Below are 18,335 nucleotides of genomic sequence, written 5' to 3'. Positions count from 1 at the left end.
AGACAGCAAAGAGAGCTGAGTCACTTGGATGATGAACCGTGGGAGTCGATTCTGTAGTGGATACCAAAACTGTCACTGAGTGAGACGTATAGACTCTCTCAGCTTTATATTTTACAAAGAGTGTTATAGGTCTCCAGAAGTTATGTATAGGGCTGGATTATGGTCTAACTGAGTGTCCTCGGTGTAAGAACGAAAATGCTGGATTATTTCATATGCTGTGGACGTGTCCAAGGTTGGCTGCTTTTTGGTTAGTGATCCTGAGTCGTGTGGAAGTGGCTTATAGGTGTGTGGTCCCAAGAGAGCCAGTGGTTTGCTTGCTGGGATATGTGGAGGAGATAAAAGTCGAAAACAATCTGAAGGTGGCAATTGCTAGATTACTATATATATGGCTCGAAAGGTAAAAGCGAGGAATTGGATAAAGGAGGATTCACCTTCAAGGGGAGAATACCATGCCTATGCGAAGCATCTCCTTAAGCTGGAGAAGGGGGTCTACAAGAAAAGGGAAAAACTGGCGATGTATGACAAACTGTGGACGCATTGGATGGAATTGGGATGAGTGGATAGGTGAATGAACGGTCTCGGGCGTATGTATATGTGGGTTGTTTGTCTACACCGCTATAACAGATGATGTTGTATAATGCAATTCTTTAGACATGTACAGGTGGTGTTAACCCCTTCACGACCAATGACGCCACATAGGCGTCATGAAACCTGGTTCAAATCTGACCAGTGACACCTATGTGGCGTCATGACTTCAAAGCCCCCCCTGCGGGTCGGGTGACCGGGGTCACTGAAAGGTCACCCGACCCGCAGATACAGGGGGCTTTGTAATTCACCACAGGGGGCGTGGCTTCGCCCCCACGTGGCTACGATCGCTCTGATTGGCTGTTTCACTTTTAACAGCCAATCAGAGCGATAGTAATATTTCATCAATGAAAATTGATGAAATATTACAATCCAGCCATGTCCGACGCTGCTGTAGCATCGGACATGGCTGGAGACACCAATTCCACCCCCCCCCCACCGGCAATCGCCCCCCCGCAACTGAATGACAGCGGCGATCTGCCGCCGCTGTCATCATCTGCCCCCCTCCCATTCCCTCTGCTCCCCGCCAGCCTCCGATCCCCCCCTCACCCCCCCCGGTACCTCCGGTGTCCCCCCGTCCCTCCCGGTGTCCCTCGGGTCCGGATGATGGGCGCCGCCATCTTTGAAAACCGACTGCAGATTCCATTCTTTCATTTTGATCACTCTCACAGTGATCAAAATGAAAGAAAAAGTAAATAAACCCCCCGATTATCACCCCCATAGGTAGGCAGAACTAATAAAATAAAGATAATATTTTTATTTTTTTTTTTCCATTAGGGTTAGGGTTATGAAAAGAGGGTTAGGGTTAGGGTTGAAAAGAGGGTTAGGGTTAGGGTTGAAAAGAGGGTTAGGGTTAGGGTTGAAGAGAGGGTTAGGGTTGAAAAGAGGGTTAGGGTTAGGGTTGAAGAGAGGGTTAGGGTTGAAAAGAGGGTGAGGGTTAGGGTTGGAAAGAGGGTTAGGGTTGGAAAGAGGGTTAGGGTTGGAAAGAGGGTTAGGGTTGGAAAGAGGGTTAGGGTTGGAAAGGGTTAGGGTTGGAATTAGGCTTAGGGTTGGAATTAGGGTTAGGGTTGGAATTAGGGTTAGGCTTGTGGTTAGGGTTATGGTTAGGGTTGGGATTAGGGTTCGGGGTCTGTTGGGGTTAGGGTTATGGTTAGGGTTGGAATTTGGGTTAGGGATGTGTTGGGGTTAGGGGTGTGTTGGGGTTAGGGCTGGAGTTAGAATTGAGGGGTTTCCACTGTTTAGGCACATCAGGGGGTCACCAAACGCGACATGGTGCAACCATTGATTCCAGCCAATTTTGCGTTCAAAAAGTTAAACGGTGCTTCCTCCCTTCCAAGCCCCGACGTGTGCCCAAACAGTGGTTTACCCCAACATATGGGGTATCAGCGTACTCAGGAAAAATTGCACAACAACTTTGGAGGTCTAATTTCTCCTGGTACCCTTGGGAAAATAAAAAATTGGGGGCTAAAAAAATATTTTTGTGTAAAAAATTTTTTTTTTAATTTTCACGTCTCTGCGTTATAAACTTCTGTGAAGCACTTGGGGGTCCAAAGTGCTCACCAGGCATCTAGATAAGTTACTTGGGAGGTCTAGTTTCCAAAATGGGGTCACTTGTGGGGGGTTTCTATTGTTTAGGCACATCAGGGGCTCTGCAAACGTAATGACGACCGCAGACCATTCCATCAAAGTCTGCATTTCAAAACGCCACTACTTCCATTCCGAGCCCTTACGTGTGCCCAAACAATAGTTCCCCCCCATATATGGGGCACCAGCGTACTCAGGACAAACTGTACAACAACTTTTGGGGTCCAATTTATCCTGCTACCGTTGTGAAAAAAAAAATTGCTGGCTAAAAATCATTTTTTTGGGGGAAAAAATAATATTTTTTATTTTCACGTCTCTGCGTTATAAACTTCTGTGAAGCACTTGGGGGTTCAAGGTGCTTACCACACATCTAGATAAGTTCCTTAGGGGGTCTAGTTTCCAAAATGGGGTCACTTGTGGGGGGTTCCACAGTTTAGGTACATCAGGGGTTCTGCAAATGTAACATGATGCCCGCAGACCATTCCATCAAAGTCAGCATTTCATAATGTCACTACTTCCCTTCCGAGCCCCGACGTGTACCCAAACAGTGGTCCCCACCCACATATGAGGTATCAGCGTACTCAGGACAAACTGGACAACAACTTTTGGGGCCAATTTATCCTGCTACCCCTGTGAAAAAAAAATTGCTGGCTAAAAATCATTTTTTTTTTGTGGAAAAAAAAAATATTTTTTATTTTCACGGCTCTGCGTTATAAACTTCTGTGAAGCACTTGGGGGTTCAAGGTGCTCACCACACATCTAGATAAGTTCCTTGGGGGGTCTAGTCTCCAAAATGGGGTCACTTGTGGGGGGGTTCCACAGTTTAGGTACATCAGGGGCTCTGCAAATGTAACATGACACCCGCAGACCATTCCATCAAAGTCAGCATTTCAAAATGTCACTACTTCCCTTCCGAGCCCCGACGTGTGCCCAAACAGTGGTTCCCCCCCACATGTGGGGTACCAGCGTACTCAGGACAAACTGGACAACAAATTTTGGGGTCTAATTTATCCTGGTACCCTTGTGAAAATAAAAAATTGCGCACTAAAAAATAATTTTTTGAGGGAAAAAAAATTTTTTTTATTTTCACGGCTCTGCGTCATAAACTTTTGTGAAGCACTTGAGGGTTCAAGGTGCTCACTACACATCTAGATAAGTTCCTTAGGGGGTCTAGTTTCCAAAATGGGGTCATTTGTGGGGGAGCTCCAATGTTTAGGCACACAGGGGCTCTCCAAACACAACATGGTGTCCGCTAACGATTGGAAGCAATTTGCATTTCAAAAAGTCAAATGGCGCTCCTTCCCTTCTGAGCCCTGCCGTGTGCCCAAACAGTGGTTCCCCCCACATATGGGGTACCAGCGTACTCAGGACAAACTGGACAACAAGATTTGTGGTCCAATTTCTCCTGTTAGCCTTGTGAAAATTAAAAATAGTGTGCTAAAAATCATTTTTGAGGAAAAAATATTATTTTTTATTTTCACTGCTCTGTGTTATAAACTTTTGTGAAGCACTTGGGGGTTCAAAGTGCTCCCTACACGTCTAGATAAGTTCCTTAGGGGGTCTAGTTTCCAAAATGGGGTCACTTGTGGGGGAGCTCCAATGTTTAGGTGCACAGGGGCTCTCCAAATGCGACATGGTGTCCGATAACGATTGGAGCTAACTTTCCATTCAAAAAGTCAAATGGTGCTCCTTGCCTTCCGGGCCATGCCGTGCACCCAAACAGTGGTTTATGACCACATATGAGGTATCTGTGCACTCAGGAGAAATTGCTCAACAAATTTTAGGATCCATTTTATCCTGTTGCCCATGTGAAAATGAAAAAACTGAGGCTAAAAGAAAATTTTTGTGAAAAAAAAGTATTTTTTTTTTTTTACAGATCAATTTGTGAAGTACCTGGGGGTTCAAAGTGATCACTATGCATCTAGATAAGTTCCTTGGGGGGTCTAGTTTCCAAAATGGGGTCACTTGTGGAGGAGCTCCAATGTTTATGCACACAGGGGCTCTCCAAACACGACATGGCAACCGCTAAATATTCCAGCATATTTTCCATTCAAAAAGTCAAATGGCGCTCCTTCCCTTCTGAGCCGTGCCGTGCGCCCAAACAGTGGTTTATGACCACATATGAGGTATCGTTGTACTCCGGAGAAATTGCCCAACAAATTTTAGCATCCATTTTATCCTGTTTCCCATGTGAAAATGAAAAAATTGATGCTAAAAGAAAATTTTTGTTGGAAAAATTAAAATGTCCATTTTTTCTTTCCACATTGCTTTAGTTCCTGTGAAACACCTGAAGGGTTAATAATCTTCTTGAATGTAGTTTTGAGTAGCTTGAGGGGTGCAGTTTTTAGAATGGTGTAACTTTTGGGTATTTTCTGCCATATAGACCCCTCAAAGTGACTTCAAATGTGAGGTGGTCCCTAAAAAAATGGTTTTGTAAATTTTATTGTAAAAATGAGAAATCGCTGGTCAACTTTTAACCCTTATAACTTCCTAACAAAAAAATATTTTGTTTCCAAAATTGTGCTGATGTAAAGTAGACATATGGGAAATGTTATTTATTAACTATTTTGTGTCACATAACTCTCTGGTTTAACAGAATAAAAATTCAAAATTTGAAAATCGCAAAATTTTCTAAATTTTCACCAAATTTCTGATTTTTTGACAAATAAACGCAAAAATTATCAACCTAAATTTACCACTAACATGAAGCCCAATATGTCACGAAAAAACAATCTCAGAATCGCTAGGATCCGTTGAAGCGTTCCTGAGTTATTACCTCATAAAGGGACACTGGTCAGAATTGCAAAAAATGGCCTGGTCATTAAGGTCAAAATAGGCTTGGTCATGAAGGGGTTAAAGGGATAATACGAGCTGTCTAAAAGGGGAAGGGCTGGGGGTTGTTGTGAACTCCCTTGCTCGGATTTCTGAGCCGAAGCTCCCTCTGCTCCCTCTGGTGGTTACTGAGAGTAGTGGAGCTGACCAGGTGGATGGAGATTCTCCACCTGACAATGATAATTGGGAATCTGGGATTGCTGGCTGGGAGCATATAATGGAGCTGGCCGCTTCTTGAAGGTTGCTGGTGATTTTTTCCTCTGTGTGCATTTGGAGCTCTTTTGTCCCCTGCCTGATCTGCATGTTCAGCTAAGTGATTCTTTTGCTGACCCTTTGCATCTAATCTGGTTGTGTCTTTTTTTGCTTTCTGTTTTGTTGCTAGGGTTCAGCGTGCTCCCTGCTGGGGGCAGCTTCATATGTTGCAGCTTGTTCAGTCCCCTGTTATGTTAGTATCTTTTTGCTTGCTGCCAGTTTATACCAGAGTGCTGATCTAGCGGGGGGGTGAGATCGTGTGACCTCAGGTTTTTTTGTATATCAGAAGTGTTGGATTTTTTCAGGGTTTTGTGCGTGATTGCAGACAGTATCTTTTTCTGTCCTGTCTAGACAGCTTGGGCCCCACCGTTTGCTCAGTCTGTTCTCTGCCTGTGTTTGTGTATCATCTTGTCTCACCGACAATATATGTTTGGGGGCTGTCTATTCCTCTGGGGATCTGCTCCGGGACGGTTTAGATTTCATCTTTCTGTCTTTAGGCTTAGTTAGTCTTCCGGCTGTGACGAAGCGTCTAGGGCATCGTAGGAAAGCTCCACGGCTACTGCTAGATGTGCCGATAGGATCAGGGGTCTGCAATCCGCTTAGATACCAACCTCTCTGGTCTTCTGGTGGCTTAGCCTGTTCCTGCCATCCTCCTCGGTGACCCATTCATAACAGAGGGTGGGGTGAGTTTGCATTGTTGAGGGAGGGTGGTTTATGGGAAAATCAAAAATGCTTGTACCACTGTTGTATGAATACTGTGATGATGTTCTTCTTAATAAAAAATATATTTGAGTAAAAAATAAAAGGAGAGACAGCAGACAAGGGAGATAACATACGGGGTAGACAGGTCAAAGAAGAGAGCACAGACGTGATAAGTCAGCACATGGGGAAAGAGAGAGTGGATAGGTGGGTGAGCACATGGGGAGAGATTCTCAACGCTACAAAGCCTGGCCCCATCGTGACATTACCACCCTCCCGATGCGATAGCATCGGGCCTCCATCTAGTAACATAATATTCACTTTAACTTAAAATAAAGATTTATATAATACCATTCATTTAGACTAAATATTACATGCTTTAAAGGGGGCTAAACTATGAAATATATTTGGATTATTGGATGGTCACATCATAAGGCTTGTAAGGGTCCAGAGCTCTATGGAATAGAGTATAAGAGATCCATAAAATACACCACTAACTGGCATTATCAGGTTCTCACACAGTGCTGGATTACTGCAGGACAGGTTTTTGCAGTAATAGGTTTTTCAGCAGTGACTAGAATTCACAACTAGGTACTAAAGTGACACAGAAAAAAACATTGAGAAATAGGAGGACTCATTCTGCCCATCCCTTTCCTCAACTCAGCACTGAGAGACATGAGCTAAGTGAAAGGAATGAATGTCCCGGGGGCTTAGGAACATCATGTAAAGGTGGGAAGTTTCCACATGAGATCACAGTACTGCAGGATGACAGGCCGGTACACTCGTCTTACGTACATTTCACATGCTCCACTGCCACAACAAGCTGGGTACAAAATGCATCAGCCGCAAATAATTAATCACATCACATTATTACATTACTTTTCTTTGTGCGTCTCCCTCTTGAAGGTCTAGGGAGGGGATTGTGTGTGGTCACATTCTCTGAAAACCTGACTTCCCCAACTGGTGGATGTTGGGGTCACGTGGCAGCCCTGCCAGAACCAGAACAGGACAGGCCCTTTTGTCCAGTGGGATTGGGAATAATTTTATGGGTGCACTTGTCTTTTAGGAAAAAGCCCACCCTTCTGGAGACTTATCAGTCCCTCTCAATCAGTCAATGGAAATAGAGAAATTAAGAGGATTCTGATCTCTACGTTTCACATGCTAATAGGAGGCTAGATATGCAGACAGAGCGAAGGACTCACCAAAGTGGCCATCTTGTTTTACAAATAATTCCACTACCCCATAAGCGATGGCAGTAGGAGCAGGGATTTCCAGGACCGTGTTCTCATCCTTAAAATTTCCACTTTCTGTCACTGATACCTGTGAATGAATCATAAATGAACATTCAAGGAAAATTAAGACAATTAGCAAAACATAATGTCATTATCTAAAAAGTGAACTGGAAATTTGACTTCTCCTTAATTCGCGTGCACCTCTAAGGACCTAGAGGAACAAAACGGGACCCTATATAATGAGCACATTCTGCCCATCTGAGGAGGAGCCATGCTCCTGTATGCTGGATATTACATCTGTCTGCAGTGGATAGTATGCCACGCCTGGACCATTGCACATGGGTCTATCACATTAGATTTGACCCCTGATCTTGAAACTACTAATTTGAAATGATCAATGTGAAAAATGCCAAGTAGCAGTGATTGGCACTGGGTCTGAGATGGTGAATTATGTCTTCTCATACCGCTATCTGAATACAGTAATAGGAGGAAGTAGAGATGCATCAGAACGTCTTCCTTACCAAGAACTGGTCTACAGAATGCAGGCGCCAGCTCCAGACACTACAGGCACATTTGGTGACTTGTCCAGACTACAGCAGAGAATCGCATACCGATTACCATGCAATCTGCATACTGTGTAATTATGAATAGGTCTGCAATTACCAAAGTGCAATCATTTCCCAGCTAATACAAGGACGCGAAGGCACGGGACATGCTCGGAATTAGAAGAGGATAGAACATCTGTTCCAATCACCGGGGTCTGACATAATAATTCCACCATCATACTTTCATCATCCCGCTGTCTTCTCTGTGCCAGCAGTCAGGATTTAATAAAACACCGCCAAGAACGCTAGTTTTATGTCCATCCGTAATGTAAAACCTAGAGGGCTTATCACTATCGTAAAAAGCTGTTTTATGGAGCACAGATTTAGGCATGTCAAAAGGAAGGGAACATATTGTTAACCACTGATAAGTGACATGAAAGCTGAAATAGTATGAGGACCACGCGTGCATACAGAAATATGGACAGAAGCATTGGGACCGGAACATTACAATAATGGTATGGTCACATGTGGTGTTTTTAGTGTAAAAAAAAAAAAAAAAAAACAACAAGCTACATTTTACAGCATCAGCAAAGTAAGTTTGATTTCAAAAGTCTAATTCACACGTTGCTGTTTTTTTTCTCTTTTTTAAATCTGCAGCATGTCAATTATTTCAATGTTTTTCACTCATTAAAATTAATTAAAAAAAAAAAAAAAACGCAAGTTAAAACACATGAGAAACGTGTCAAAAATGCTTGTACTGTAAGAAGCATTTTTCCTGCCAGCACTCTGGCTTTTTAGTGCAGAAATCTGCAGTGTGTGAACGTACCCTTACTCTCCTTGGAGTGATGCCTGACGTCAATCCTCAACCCTGCACACACTGACACTGCATAAGCTGAGAGCACACACAGTGTAAGGCTATGTGCACACGTTGAAGATTTTGATGCAGATCCACAGCTTTTTTTTGCATCAAATCCGCAGTGTAGTGCACAGCCAATGTTAGTCAATGGTAAATTATGAATTGCTGTGCACATACTGCTGAAAAATCTGCACAGATTTGCAGTGGGTATTTTTCCGCAGCATGTCAATTATTTGCTGCGTTTTCCATTCTGGCACATAAGAATTCTCTCCCATCTCCCCTCCCTCTCGATCTCTCTCTCCGAATCCGCACAGCAAAAACGCATTAAAATCCGCAAGGAATCCGCATCAATTCTCCATGAAAACCACAAGCGTTTTAGTCTGCGTTTTCTGCCAAGAGATGCGGATTCTCTGCAGAAAATTCCCCAGGCTAATCTGCAATGTGTGCACATACCCTAAGTGTGTGCAGGTGCATCCTCATCCCCTCCGGTCTGCAGCGGATGCTGACTCCACACAGGATCACACAGTAGTGGGTGGCCGATGTGGATCGGAGAGTGTGCCCTCACACTGTGTGCCCACACTCATCACTGCGGGATCCCAATCGGTCGCCCAATCCTGTGTGCAGAAAGCAGCTGATGCAGGCAGAACGGGATGACAACACACCTGCACACACTGACATTGTGTGTGCGCTTGGATCCTGCAGAGTTAGTGTGTGCAAGGCTGAGGATTAAACTGAGGCAGTGCCCCAAGGTGAGCTCTGTCAATCAAGTTAAGGGGATGTGCATAGGAATGTAAATGTGGGGGAGAAATGCACCGAGACCTTGGCCTCTCATTTACAGGACTTATCTAGTTTTTATGTAAAACTAAATGAGTTAAATCTACCCTACAAGTATGATTTTAATACAGGCTAAGTTTTCTACATGAATGTATAAATGGATTGAGTTTTTGGGGCAGTGTAAATGCTTTTTGACAACCAATGTCACCATCATGAAAGTGGATCTGCCACCAGATTTCACCTTAGACAGCATGCTTTATTATAGAGTTCTCTTTAGACCTGAGGAGACTGGTGTACTTACTTTGGAAACCTATATCAAAATGGACGTATAATTTAAATATTAAAATGAGCATTATACAGTGGGGAAAAAAAGTATTTAGTCAGTCAGCAATAGTGCAAGTTCCACCACTTAAAAAGATGAGAGGCGTCTGTAATTTACATCATAGGTAGACCTCAACTATGGGAGACAAACTGAGAAAAAAAAATCCAGAAAATCACATTGTCTGTTTTTTTTTCATTTTATTTGCATATTATGGTGGAAAATAAGTATTTGGTCAGAAACAAAATTTCATCTCAATACTTTGTGATATATCCTTTGTTGGCAATGACAGAGGTCAAACGTTTTCTGTAAGTCTTCACAAGGTTGCCACACACTGTTGTTGGTATGTTGGCCCATTCCTCCATGCAGATCTCCTCTAGAGCAGTGATGTTTTTGGCTTTTCGCTTGGCAACACGGACTTTCAACTCCCTCCAAAGGTTTTCTATAGGGTTGAGATCTGGAGACTGGCTAGGCCACTCCAGGACCTTGAAATGCTTCTTACGAAGCCACTCCTTCGTTGCCCTGGCGGTGTGCTTTGGATCATTGTCATGTTGAAAGACCCAGCCACGTTTCATCTTCAATGCCCTTGCTGATGGAAGGAGGTTTGCACTCAAAATCTCACGATATATGGCCCCATTCATTCTTTCATGTACCCGGATCAGTCGTCCTGGCCCCTTTGCAGAGAAACAGCCCCAAAGCATGATGTTTCCACCACCATGCTTTACAGTAGGTATGGTGTTTGATGGATGCAACTCAGTATTCTTTTTCCTCCAAACACGACAAGTTGTGCTTCTACCAAACAGTTCCAGTTTGGTTTCATCAGACCATAGGACATTCTCCCAAAACTCCTCTGGATCATCCAAATGCTCTCTAGCAAACTTCAGACGGGCCCGGACATGTACAGGCTTAAGCAGTGGGACACGTCTGGCACTGCAGGATCTGAGTCCATGGTGGCGTAGTGTGTTACTTATGGTAGGCCTTGTTACATTGGTCCCAGCTCTCTGCAGTTCATTCACTAGGTCCCCCCGCGTGGTTCTGGGATTTTTGCTCACCGTTCTTGTGATCATTCTGACCCCACGGGGTGGGATTTTGCGTGGAGCACCAGATCGAGGGAGATTATCAGTGGTCTTGTATGTCTTCCATTTTCTAATTATTGCTCCCACAGTTGATTTCTTCAATCCAAGCTGGTTGGCTATTGCAGATTCAGTCTTCCCAGCCTGGTGCAGGGCTACAATTTTGTTTCTGGTGTCCTTTGACAGCTCTTTGGTCTTCACCATAGTGGAGTTTGGAGTCAGACTGTTTGAGGGTGTGCACAGGTGTCTTTTTATACTGATAACAAGTTTAAACAGGTGCCATTACTACAGGTAATGAGTGGAGGAAAGAAGAGACTCTTAAAGAAGAAGTTACAGGTCTGTGAGAGCCAGAAATCTTGATTGCTTGTTTCTGACCAAATACTTATTTTCCACCATAATATGCAAATAAAATGAAAAAAAAACAGACAATGTGATTTTCTGGATTTTTTTTCTCAGTTTGTCTCCCATAGTTGAGGTCTACCTATGATGTAAATTACAGACGCCTCTCATCTTTTTAAGTGGTGGAACTTGCACTATTGCTGACTGACTAAATACTTTTTTTCCCCACTGTATGAGTCTATAGAAAGAAGAAAAAGCTTTTGAGCCCAAGTGTATTCAGTCTATACCCACCCAGATGCAACTTGTACTGAGGAGTGGGAGGAACACCGGTGTCCCTCCCACTCCTCGGTGTCCTCCCACTCCTCGAGGAGTGGGATGGACACCAAAACATCAAAAAGTGGGAGGGGCACAGAGGAGTGGGAGGGACACTGAACAGCTGTCAATCACAATCCATGGGTGGGGATTGAGTAAATTTTAGAAACGATTATACAGCTATTCTGATATAGATTTTCATAATATATACACCAGCCTCATCAGGTCTAAGAGATGTATTTATAATATGATTTACTAATGTATACAGTTTGTATTGTGAAATTTTTTAAGCTTCTGCAGTCATGTGATAATGCTTTAATACCTTCATAATATTGAGTAATGCAGCACAAAATGGTGCAATGAATCCATGAAGAACACCCTATATAACATCAGCGGCATATGGCCATACTGTACGGTCCCATAGGTGTCTATACATACTACACTACAGTCTTGTAATTCAGGCATGTCCATGAGCCAGGAACGTTTGCTATTTAGAGAATTACTTAAGAAACGATAAAACCTTCAAGCGAAGATATAGAAACCGAGCTCCAGTGATGGAATAAATCGCTCAGCTTCATGCATAACCATAATTTTCAGACTGAAGTTTTCCTGCAGTGCTGCAGGTTATGTGCAGAATAGATATCCCTTGTGTGCATGGACTTGGGGGACTGAATACTTTTCTACGCTTTCATACAAACCGTCTGTGAATTCGGCCTCTATACTGTAAACCATTTTGCTAGTCATAATTCTATTTCCCCCACAGATCTGGCACAAAACATTTCAGAAACAATCTTCTCCTCTGTGCAATCTGATATGAACACAAGACTTTGCAAAAGCTCAGCGTGTTCCCATCCCACTTACCGTCACTGCTTTTGCTTTAACACCAAGTTTACCGCCAAGTTTACACGTCTCCTCTATTTGTGACTGTTGGGAAATGACACACTTCTGCGTGGTGACGATCTTCTCTTTCAGGACACACAGTATATCATTCTTGTTCTCATGCAGCTGTTGTATGAAGGGATGGTTCAAGTTTATTCTCCTGTAAAAAAGAAAGTAGCAAATGTGCTGTATTAAAGCCGTGATCTTAATTATAGGAGTGAATAAGTATAGGGCCACTCGGTTACAATTACATGCCTGTGTAACCACGCCGGCGATCATCCGATGAATGAGCAAAATGCTTTTATGCCTACAAAAAAATTAATTGCCCTTTATTAAAAGTCAATAGCATGATACTGTATGAGGATAGGATGATGGTACGAGCGACCGTTATGTCCCCATCATTGTTCTTCGGCCTACGTTATCAAGAATCGAAAGGTTTGTATATCTTCAATTGACAATTGATAAAAAAACAGTCCCAATCATGTTTTTTAGTAGCCAAATCTAATGCTCTGACGTTCCATAGACCTACCGTATTTTTCGGACTATAAAATGCACTTTACTATAAGATGCAACTCAGAGTTAGACAGCAGACAAAACATTTTTCCTATTAATTAAAACTTCCCAGGTGGTGTAAAGTGGAGGGGTTATTATCATCGTCTCTAAAAGGCCTAAAGTTAAAGATAACACATTTCCTTTGTATTTTAGGCAAAAAATATATATTGTCATTTTTTACATTTTAAAATTAACTAAAAAAGGAAAATGGGTCTACGCAAAAGTTTGGGCACCCTTGGAGATTTGTGTGCTCAGATAACTTTGACCAAGGTTTCAGACCTTAATTAGTCTGTTAGGCCTGTTTCACACATCCGTTTTTGGTCATCAGTCAAAATCCGCCAATTTTATAAAAAAACGGATCCGCCAAAAAAGGGGCGGATTCGTTTTTTTCCCCCATTGATTTGCATTAGTGGCGGATTTTGACTGATAGTCGTCCGTTGGGTCCGTTATTTGACGGATCCGTGAGAATTTTAGCGGCTCCCGGGCGGACCAGATGGACACTGCAAGGTTTTTTTTGGTTGACGGTCCACTATTTTTAACTGTGCATGCCCGAAAGGTGAAAGCCGGGAGCAGTTTTATCTCTCTCTCTCTCTCCTTTTTTCCGGGCACGGGTACCTTTCAAATTCAACCTTCGCCGGATCCGTAAATAAAACGGTCCGGTGCCACACGTTGCTGTCAATCCGCCTACGGATCCGTTTTCCGCCATTTTCGCGGATAACAACTGATCTGAAAAACAGATGTGTGAAACAGGCCTTAGGGTTATGGCTTGTTCCCTATCATCCTAAGGAAAGGCCAGGTGATGGAAATTTCCCAGCTATATAAAAACCCAGCCTCCTCTAACCTTGTGCCAATAAACTGCAGCCATGGGTTCTTCTAAGCAGCTGCCTAGGACTCTGAAAATAAAAATGGTGGGGGACCACAAAGCAGAAGAAGGCTATAAGAAGATGGCAAAGTGTCTTCAAGTAGCCCTTCCTCAGTTCGAAATGTAATTAAGAAATGGCAGTTAACAGGAACAGTGGAGGTCAAGATAAGGTCTGGAAGACCAAGAAAAAATTCAGTGACAGCTTCTCATTCGATTGCTAGAGGCAAATCAGAACCCTGCTTCACTGCAAAAGACTTTCAGAAAGATTTAGCAGACTCTGGAGTTCTGGTACATTGTTCTGCTGTTCAGACACACCTGACAAATATGGCATTCATGGAAGGGTCATCTAAAGAAAACCTCTCCTGCTTCCTCACCATAAAATTAAGTGTTAAAAGAACATCTAAACAAGCCTGTTCCATATTGGAAACAATTCATATGGAATAATGAGGTTAAACTAGAACTCTTTGGCCAAAATGATCTGAGGCATGTGTGGAGAAAGCAGAGCAAAGAATTTCAAGAATTTGAATTCGCATGCATGACGACCCAGGAATCTCCCAGAATTTTCCATGGAAGAAATCCCTCAAACAAGAATTGAAAGACTCTTGTCAAAGAAGTGAATAAACGCAGAAAATGGATACATAAAAATACATTTTTATTCAATTAACAGATAAAAACATAGGAAATACTAAAAACATATAGAGCGGAAAACAGATCCTGTACAGGGAACTCACTGCAAAGAGTATTGGAAGTGGGTACAGTGACTATACTACATTAAGACTTCCATAAACATGGTCCATGGCAAAGGTAATTGTGAAAAAGTGCATATACATATATATTAGGACATAATATTTTGTAATAAATACGGGTCAAGTACTAAGGTAGGCACTAAGCATCACAAAAAGGGAAAGAATAAAAGAAGCTCCATTTACCATTTGTAAGTACCCAGTGGCTCCAGTGACTCACCTTGAGAAGGCCACCAGGTAAAACGTACGTTGGAGTCACTGGAGCCCCTGAGTACTTACAACTGGTACTGGAACTTCTTTCATTCTTTCCCTTTTTGTGATGCTTAGTGCCTACCTTAGTACTTGACCCATATGTATTATAAAATATTATGTCCTAATAAACAGCTCTGGCAAAAGTTAAGAGACCACTTTCAAATGTTCAGTTTATCTGATTTTTCTCTTTATAGGAATATTTTTGAGTAAAATGTAAATTGTTCTTTTATAGTCTATAAACTTCTGACAACATGTTTCCGAATTTCCAAGCAATACATTTTGTTTTGTTTTTTCTGAAAAGGAAAAATGGTCAGAATTAAAAAAACAAACAAACAGTGCTTTCAGACCTCAAATAATGCAAAGCAAACAAGCTCATAATCATTTAGAAACGACAATACTCATCAGGAAGAGTTCAGAAATCAATATTTTGTGGAATAACCGTGATTTTTAATCACAGCTTTCATGCGTCTTGGCATGCTTGCCACCAGTCTTTCACACTGCTTCTGGCGCAAAATGTAAGCAGTTCTTCTTTGTTTGATGGCTTGTGACTATCCATCATCCTCTTGATTACACTCCAGAGGTTTTCACTGGGGTTCAGGTCTGGAGAATGGGCTGCCCATGACAGGGTTTTGATGTGGTGGTCTCTTAATTTTTGCCAAAGCTGTATATGTGTATGCACTTTTTTTACAATTACCTTTGCCATGGACCATAGACCTTTTTTTGGCTATATTTTGCCAAAACCTGCATCCAGTCTGCCAAAAGCATGTGGGAAAATGTGTTATGGTCTAGTGAGACCAAGGTTAAACTTTTTGGCCAGAATTCCAAAAAGTATATTTGACGCAAAGTGTTTAGCTGAAAAGAAAACATTTGTGCTCGCCATTGTTTTTTATAAGTTTGCGAGTTCTGGTCGGTAACAAGAATGATGTTTGCAGTTTTTCTAAGAAGGTGTTTGCACACCGATACCAGCTTTTTTTCTCTTGCTATATCTGATTTAGAAAGGACAATTCTGTTTGGAAAATATTCGGCATGATGGGGGAAGTACAGTAAACTCTAGCTTGGAAGTGTAAAGTTGTTGCTTGTTTATTGTGATATTAGTTTTGTTCAGTTTTTTGCTACTAAAAATAAGACAAATAATTATTAATAATCACAAGACCAACTACTGAAAAATAATAAGAACTATGGCTCCCTCTTCTGGTGATCAGGTCGAACTACACTACAAATAAAAGAGTAGATCACGTTTTCCATGGATATTGGTTCATGTACAAATCAATATAAAATAGTAAAAAAGGAACAAAAAGCTGCAAACCAGGATGAAGACATATCACTGAAACATCAAGTTACTGTCTCATATGACAATTTGTTTGCTTTTTACAAGCAATGCTCAATGTTTTCTAACCTCAAGTTGAGAAATGTTAATCTGGTGGAATGATTTGTGGAAGTATTGTTATTCCCTATAAGAACAGTACAGACAAATCAATTCAATCTACAATGGTTTCACCACAATTAATGCAGCAAAAACAGAAATGTAATATCAAATCTGTAACGGAGGATTTATTCTCACAGAAGACAGGTGTGTACTGCCATCTGGTGGATGTTTCAAATGGATAATGTACCGATATATGTATGTACACTGCTCAAAAAAATAAAGGGACCACTGAAATACCACATCCTAGATATCACTGAATTAAATATTCCAGTTGCAAATCTTTATTCATTACATAATGGAATGCGTTGAGAAAATAAAACATAAAAATGATCAATGTAAATCAAAAATTAATATTCCATGGAGGTCTGGATTTGAAATGATACTCAAAATCTAAGTGGAAAATCAAATTACAGGCTGATCCAACTTCAGTGGAAATGCCTCACAGCAAGGAGATGATGCTCAGTAGTGTGTGTGGCCTCCACGTGCCTGTATGACCTGCCTACAAAGCCTGGGCATGCTCCTGATGAAGTGGAGATAGTTCTCCTGAGGGATCTCCTCACAGACCTAGATTAAAGCATCAGTCAACACCTGGACAGTCTGTGGTGCAACGAGGCGTGGGTGGATGGAACAATACCTGATGTCCCAGATATGCTCGATTGGATTCAGTGCCTTCATCAAGCAGAAACTGCTGACAGACTTCAGCCACATGAGGCCTAGCATTGTCATGCATCAGAAGGAACCCAGGTCCCACTGCACCTGCATATGGTCTCACAGTGGGTCTGAGGATATCATCCCGGTATATACGCATGTATAAGCCGACCCAAGTATAAGCCGAGGCACCTAATTTTGCCACGAAACACTGGTAAAACTTAATGACTCGAGTATAAGCCATGTATGCATTGTTCCCTTATCCTTATCTGCATGGCTCCTTATTCTAATCCTTGCATGCATGGCTCCCCATCCCTGTCCTTGCATGCATGGCTCCCCATCCCTGTCCTTGCATGCATGGCTCCCCATCCCTGTCCTTGCATGCATGGCTCCCCATCCCTGTCCTTGCATGCATGGCTCCCTATCCCTGTCCTTGCATCCTTGCATGCATGGCTCCCTATCCCTGTCCTTGCATGCATGGCTCCCCATCTCTGTCCTTGCATGCATGGCTCCCCATCTCTGTCCTTGCATGCATGGCTCCCCATCCCTGTCCTTGCATGCATGGCTCTCCATCCCTGTCCTTGCATGCATGGCTCCACATCTCTGTCCTTGCATGCCCGGCTCCTTATCCCTATTCTTGTATGCGTACCTCCTTATCCCCATCCTTGTATGCATGGCTCCCCATCCCTGTCCTTGCATGCACGGCTCCTTATTCCTATTCTTGTATGCATAGCTCCTTATCCCCATCCTTGTCTGCATGGCTTCCCATCCCTGTCCTTGTATGCATGGCTCCCCATTCCTGTCCTTGCATGCATGGCCCCCATCCCTGTCCTTTCATGCATGGCTCCCCATCCCTGTCCTTGCATGCATGGCTCCCCATCCCTGTCCTTGCATGCACGGATCCTTATCCCTATTCTTGTATGCATAGCTCCTTATCCCCATCCTTGTATGCATGGCTACCCATCCCTGTCGTTGTATGCATGGCTCCTCATCCCTATAAAAAAAAAAATAAAATTCTACTTACCGATCACGTGTCCCCACTCATTAAAGTAATGAATATTCACTTCTCTACACGCCTATGGGAGTGGAGAGAGGAGAATATTCAAAACTCTTTATGTGGCGCGCACCCGTGATAGCCCGGCAGCTGCAGGAGCTGGCTGCAGCAGCTGTAACTGTGCCCGCTATAAGAGAAATGAATATTCATTGCCAGTGCAGTGAATATTAATTTCTCTTTAGCAGTGGGTACAGGCCTTAGCCGCAGCAGCCGACTCCTGCCTCCTGTGACCCGCTGCTCTAGCTCTCCCCCACTCGTTTATAAGCCGAGGGGAGGCGTTTTCAGCACAAAAAAGGTGCTGAAAAACTAGTCTTATAGACGAGTATATAAGGTAATGTTAGTCAGGGTACCTTTGACTAGCACACAGAGAGCTGAGCAGCCCTTCAAAGACCAAAGAAATGCATCCCCACACCATTACGGACCCACTGCCAAACCAGTAATGCTGAAGGATGTTGTGTTCTCCACGGCATCTTAAGACTCTGTCACGTCTGTCAAATGAGCTTAATGTGAACCTGCT

At 42.8% G+C, this 18,335-nt stretch overlaps 1 protein-coding gene across 2 annotated transcripts in view; it reads right to left on the bottom strand.

Annotated features, from left to right (window-relative positions):
* Nucleotides 1-18,335, bottom strand: part of GSDME (gasdermin E) — a 168,540-nt gene that overhangs the window by 78,772 nt on the left and 71,433 nt on the right. For both annotated transcript variants that reach the window (XR_012233379.1, XM_073581396.1), the window contains exons 4-5: nt 12,264-12,441; nt 7,155-7,272 (exon numbers count right to left, since the gene is read on the bottom strand). Coding sequence is in view for 1 of the 2 variants with exons in the window: in XM_073581396.1 (XP_073437497.1) it covers nt 7,155-7,272; nt 12,264-12,441 (296 nt within the window). In the remaining variant the exon portion in view is untranslated. The remainder of the gene's footprint in view (nt 1-7,154; nt 7,273-12,263; nt 12,442-18,335) is intronic.

This window comes from Dendrobates tinctorius, unplaced genomic scaffold (assembly GCF_039654945.1).
Source record: "Dendrobates tinctorius isolate UK_male_01 unplaced genomic scaffold, ASM3965494v1 ptg000070l, whole genome shotgun sequence".
NCBI classification, from domain to species: Eukaryota; Metazoa; Chordata; class Amphibia; order Anura; family Dendrobatidae; genus Dendrobates; species Dendrobates tinctorius.
This window is presented reverse-complemented; position numbering and strand designations above follow the sequence as displayed.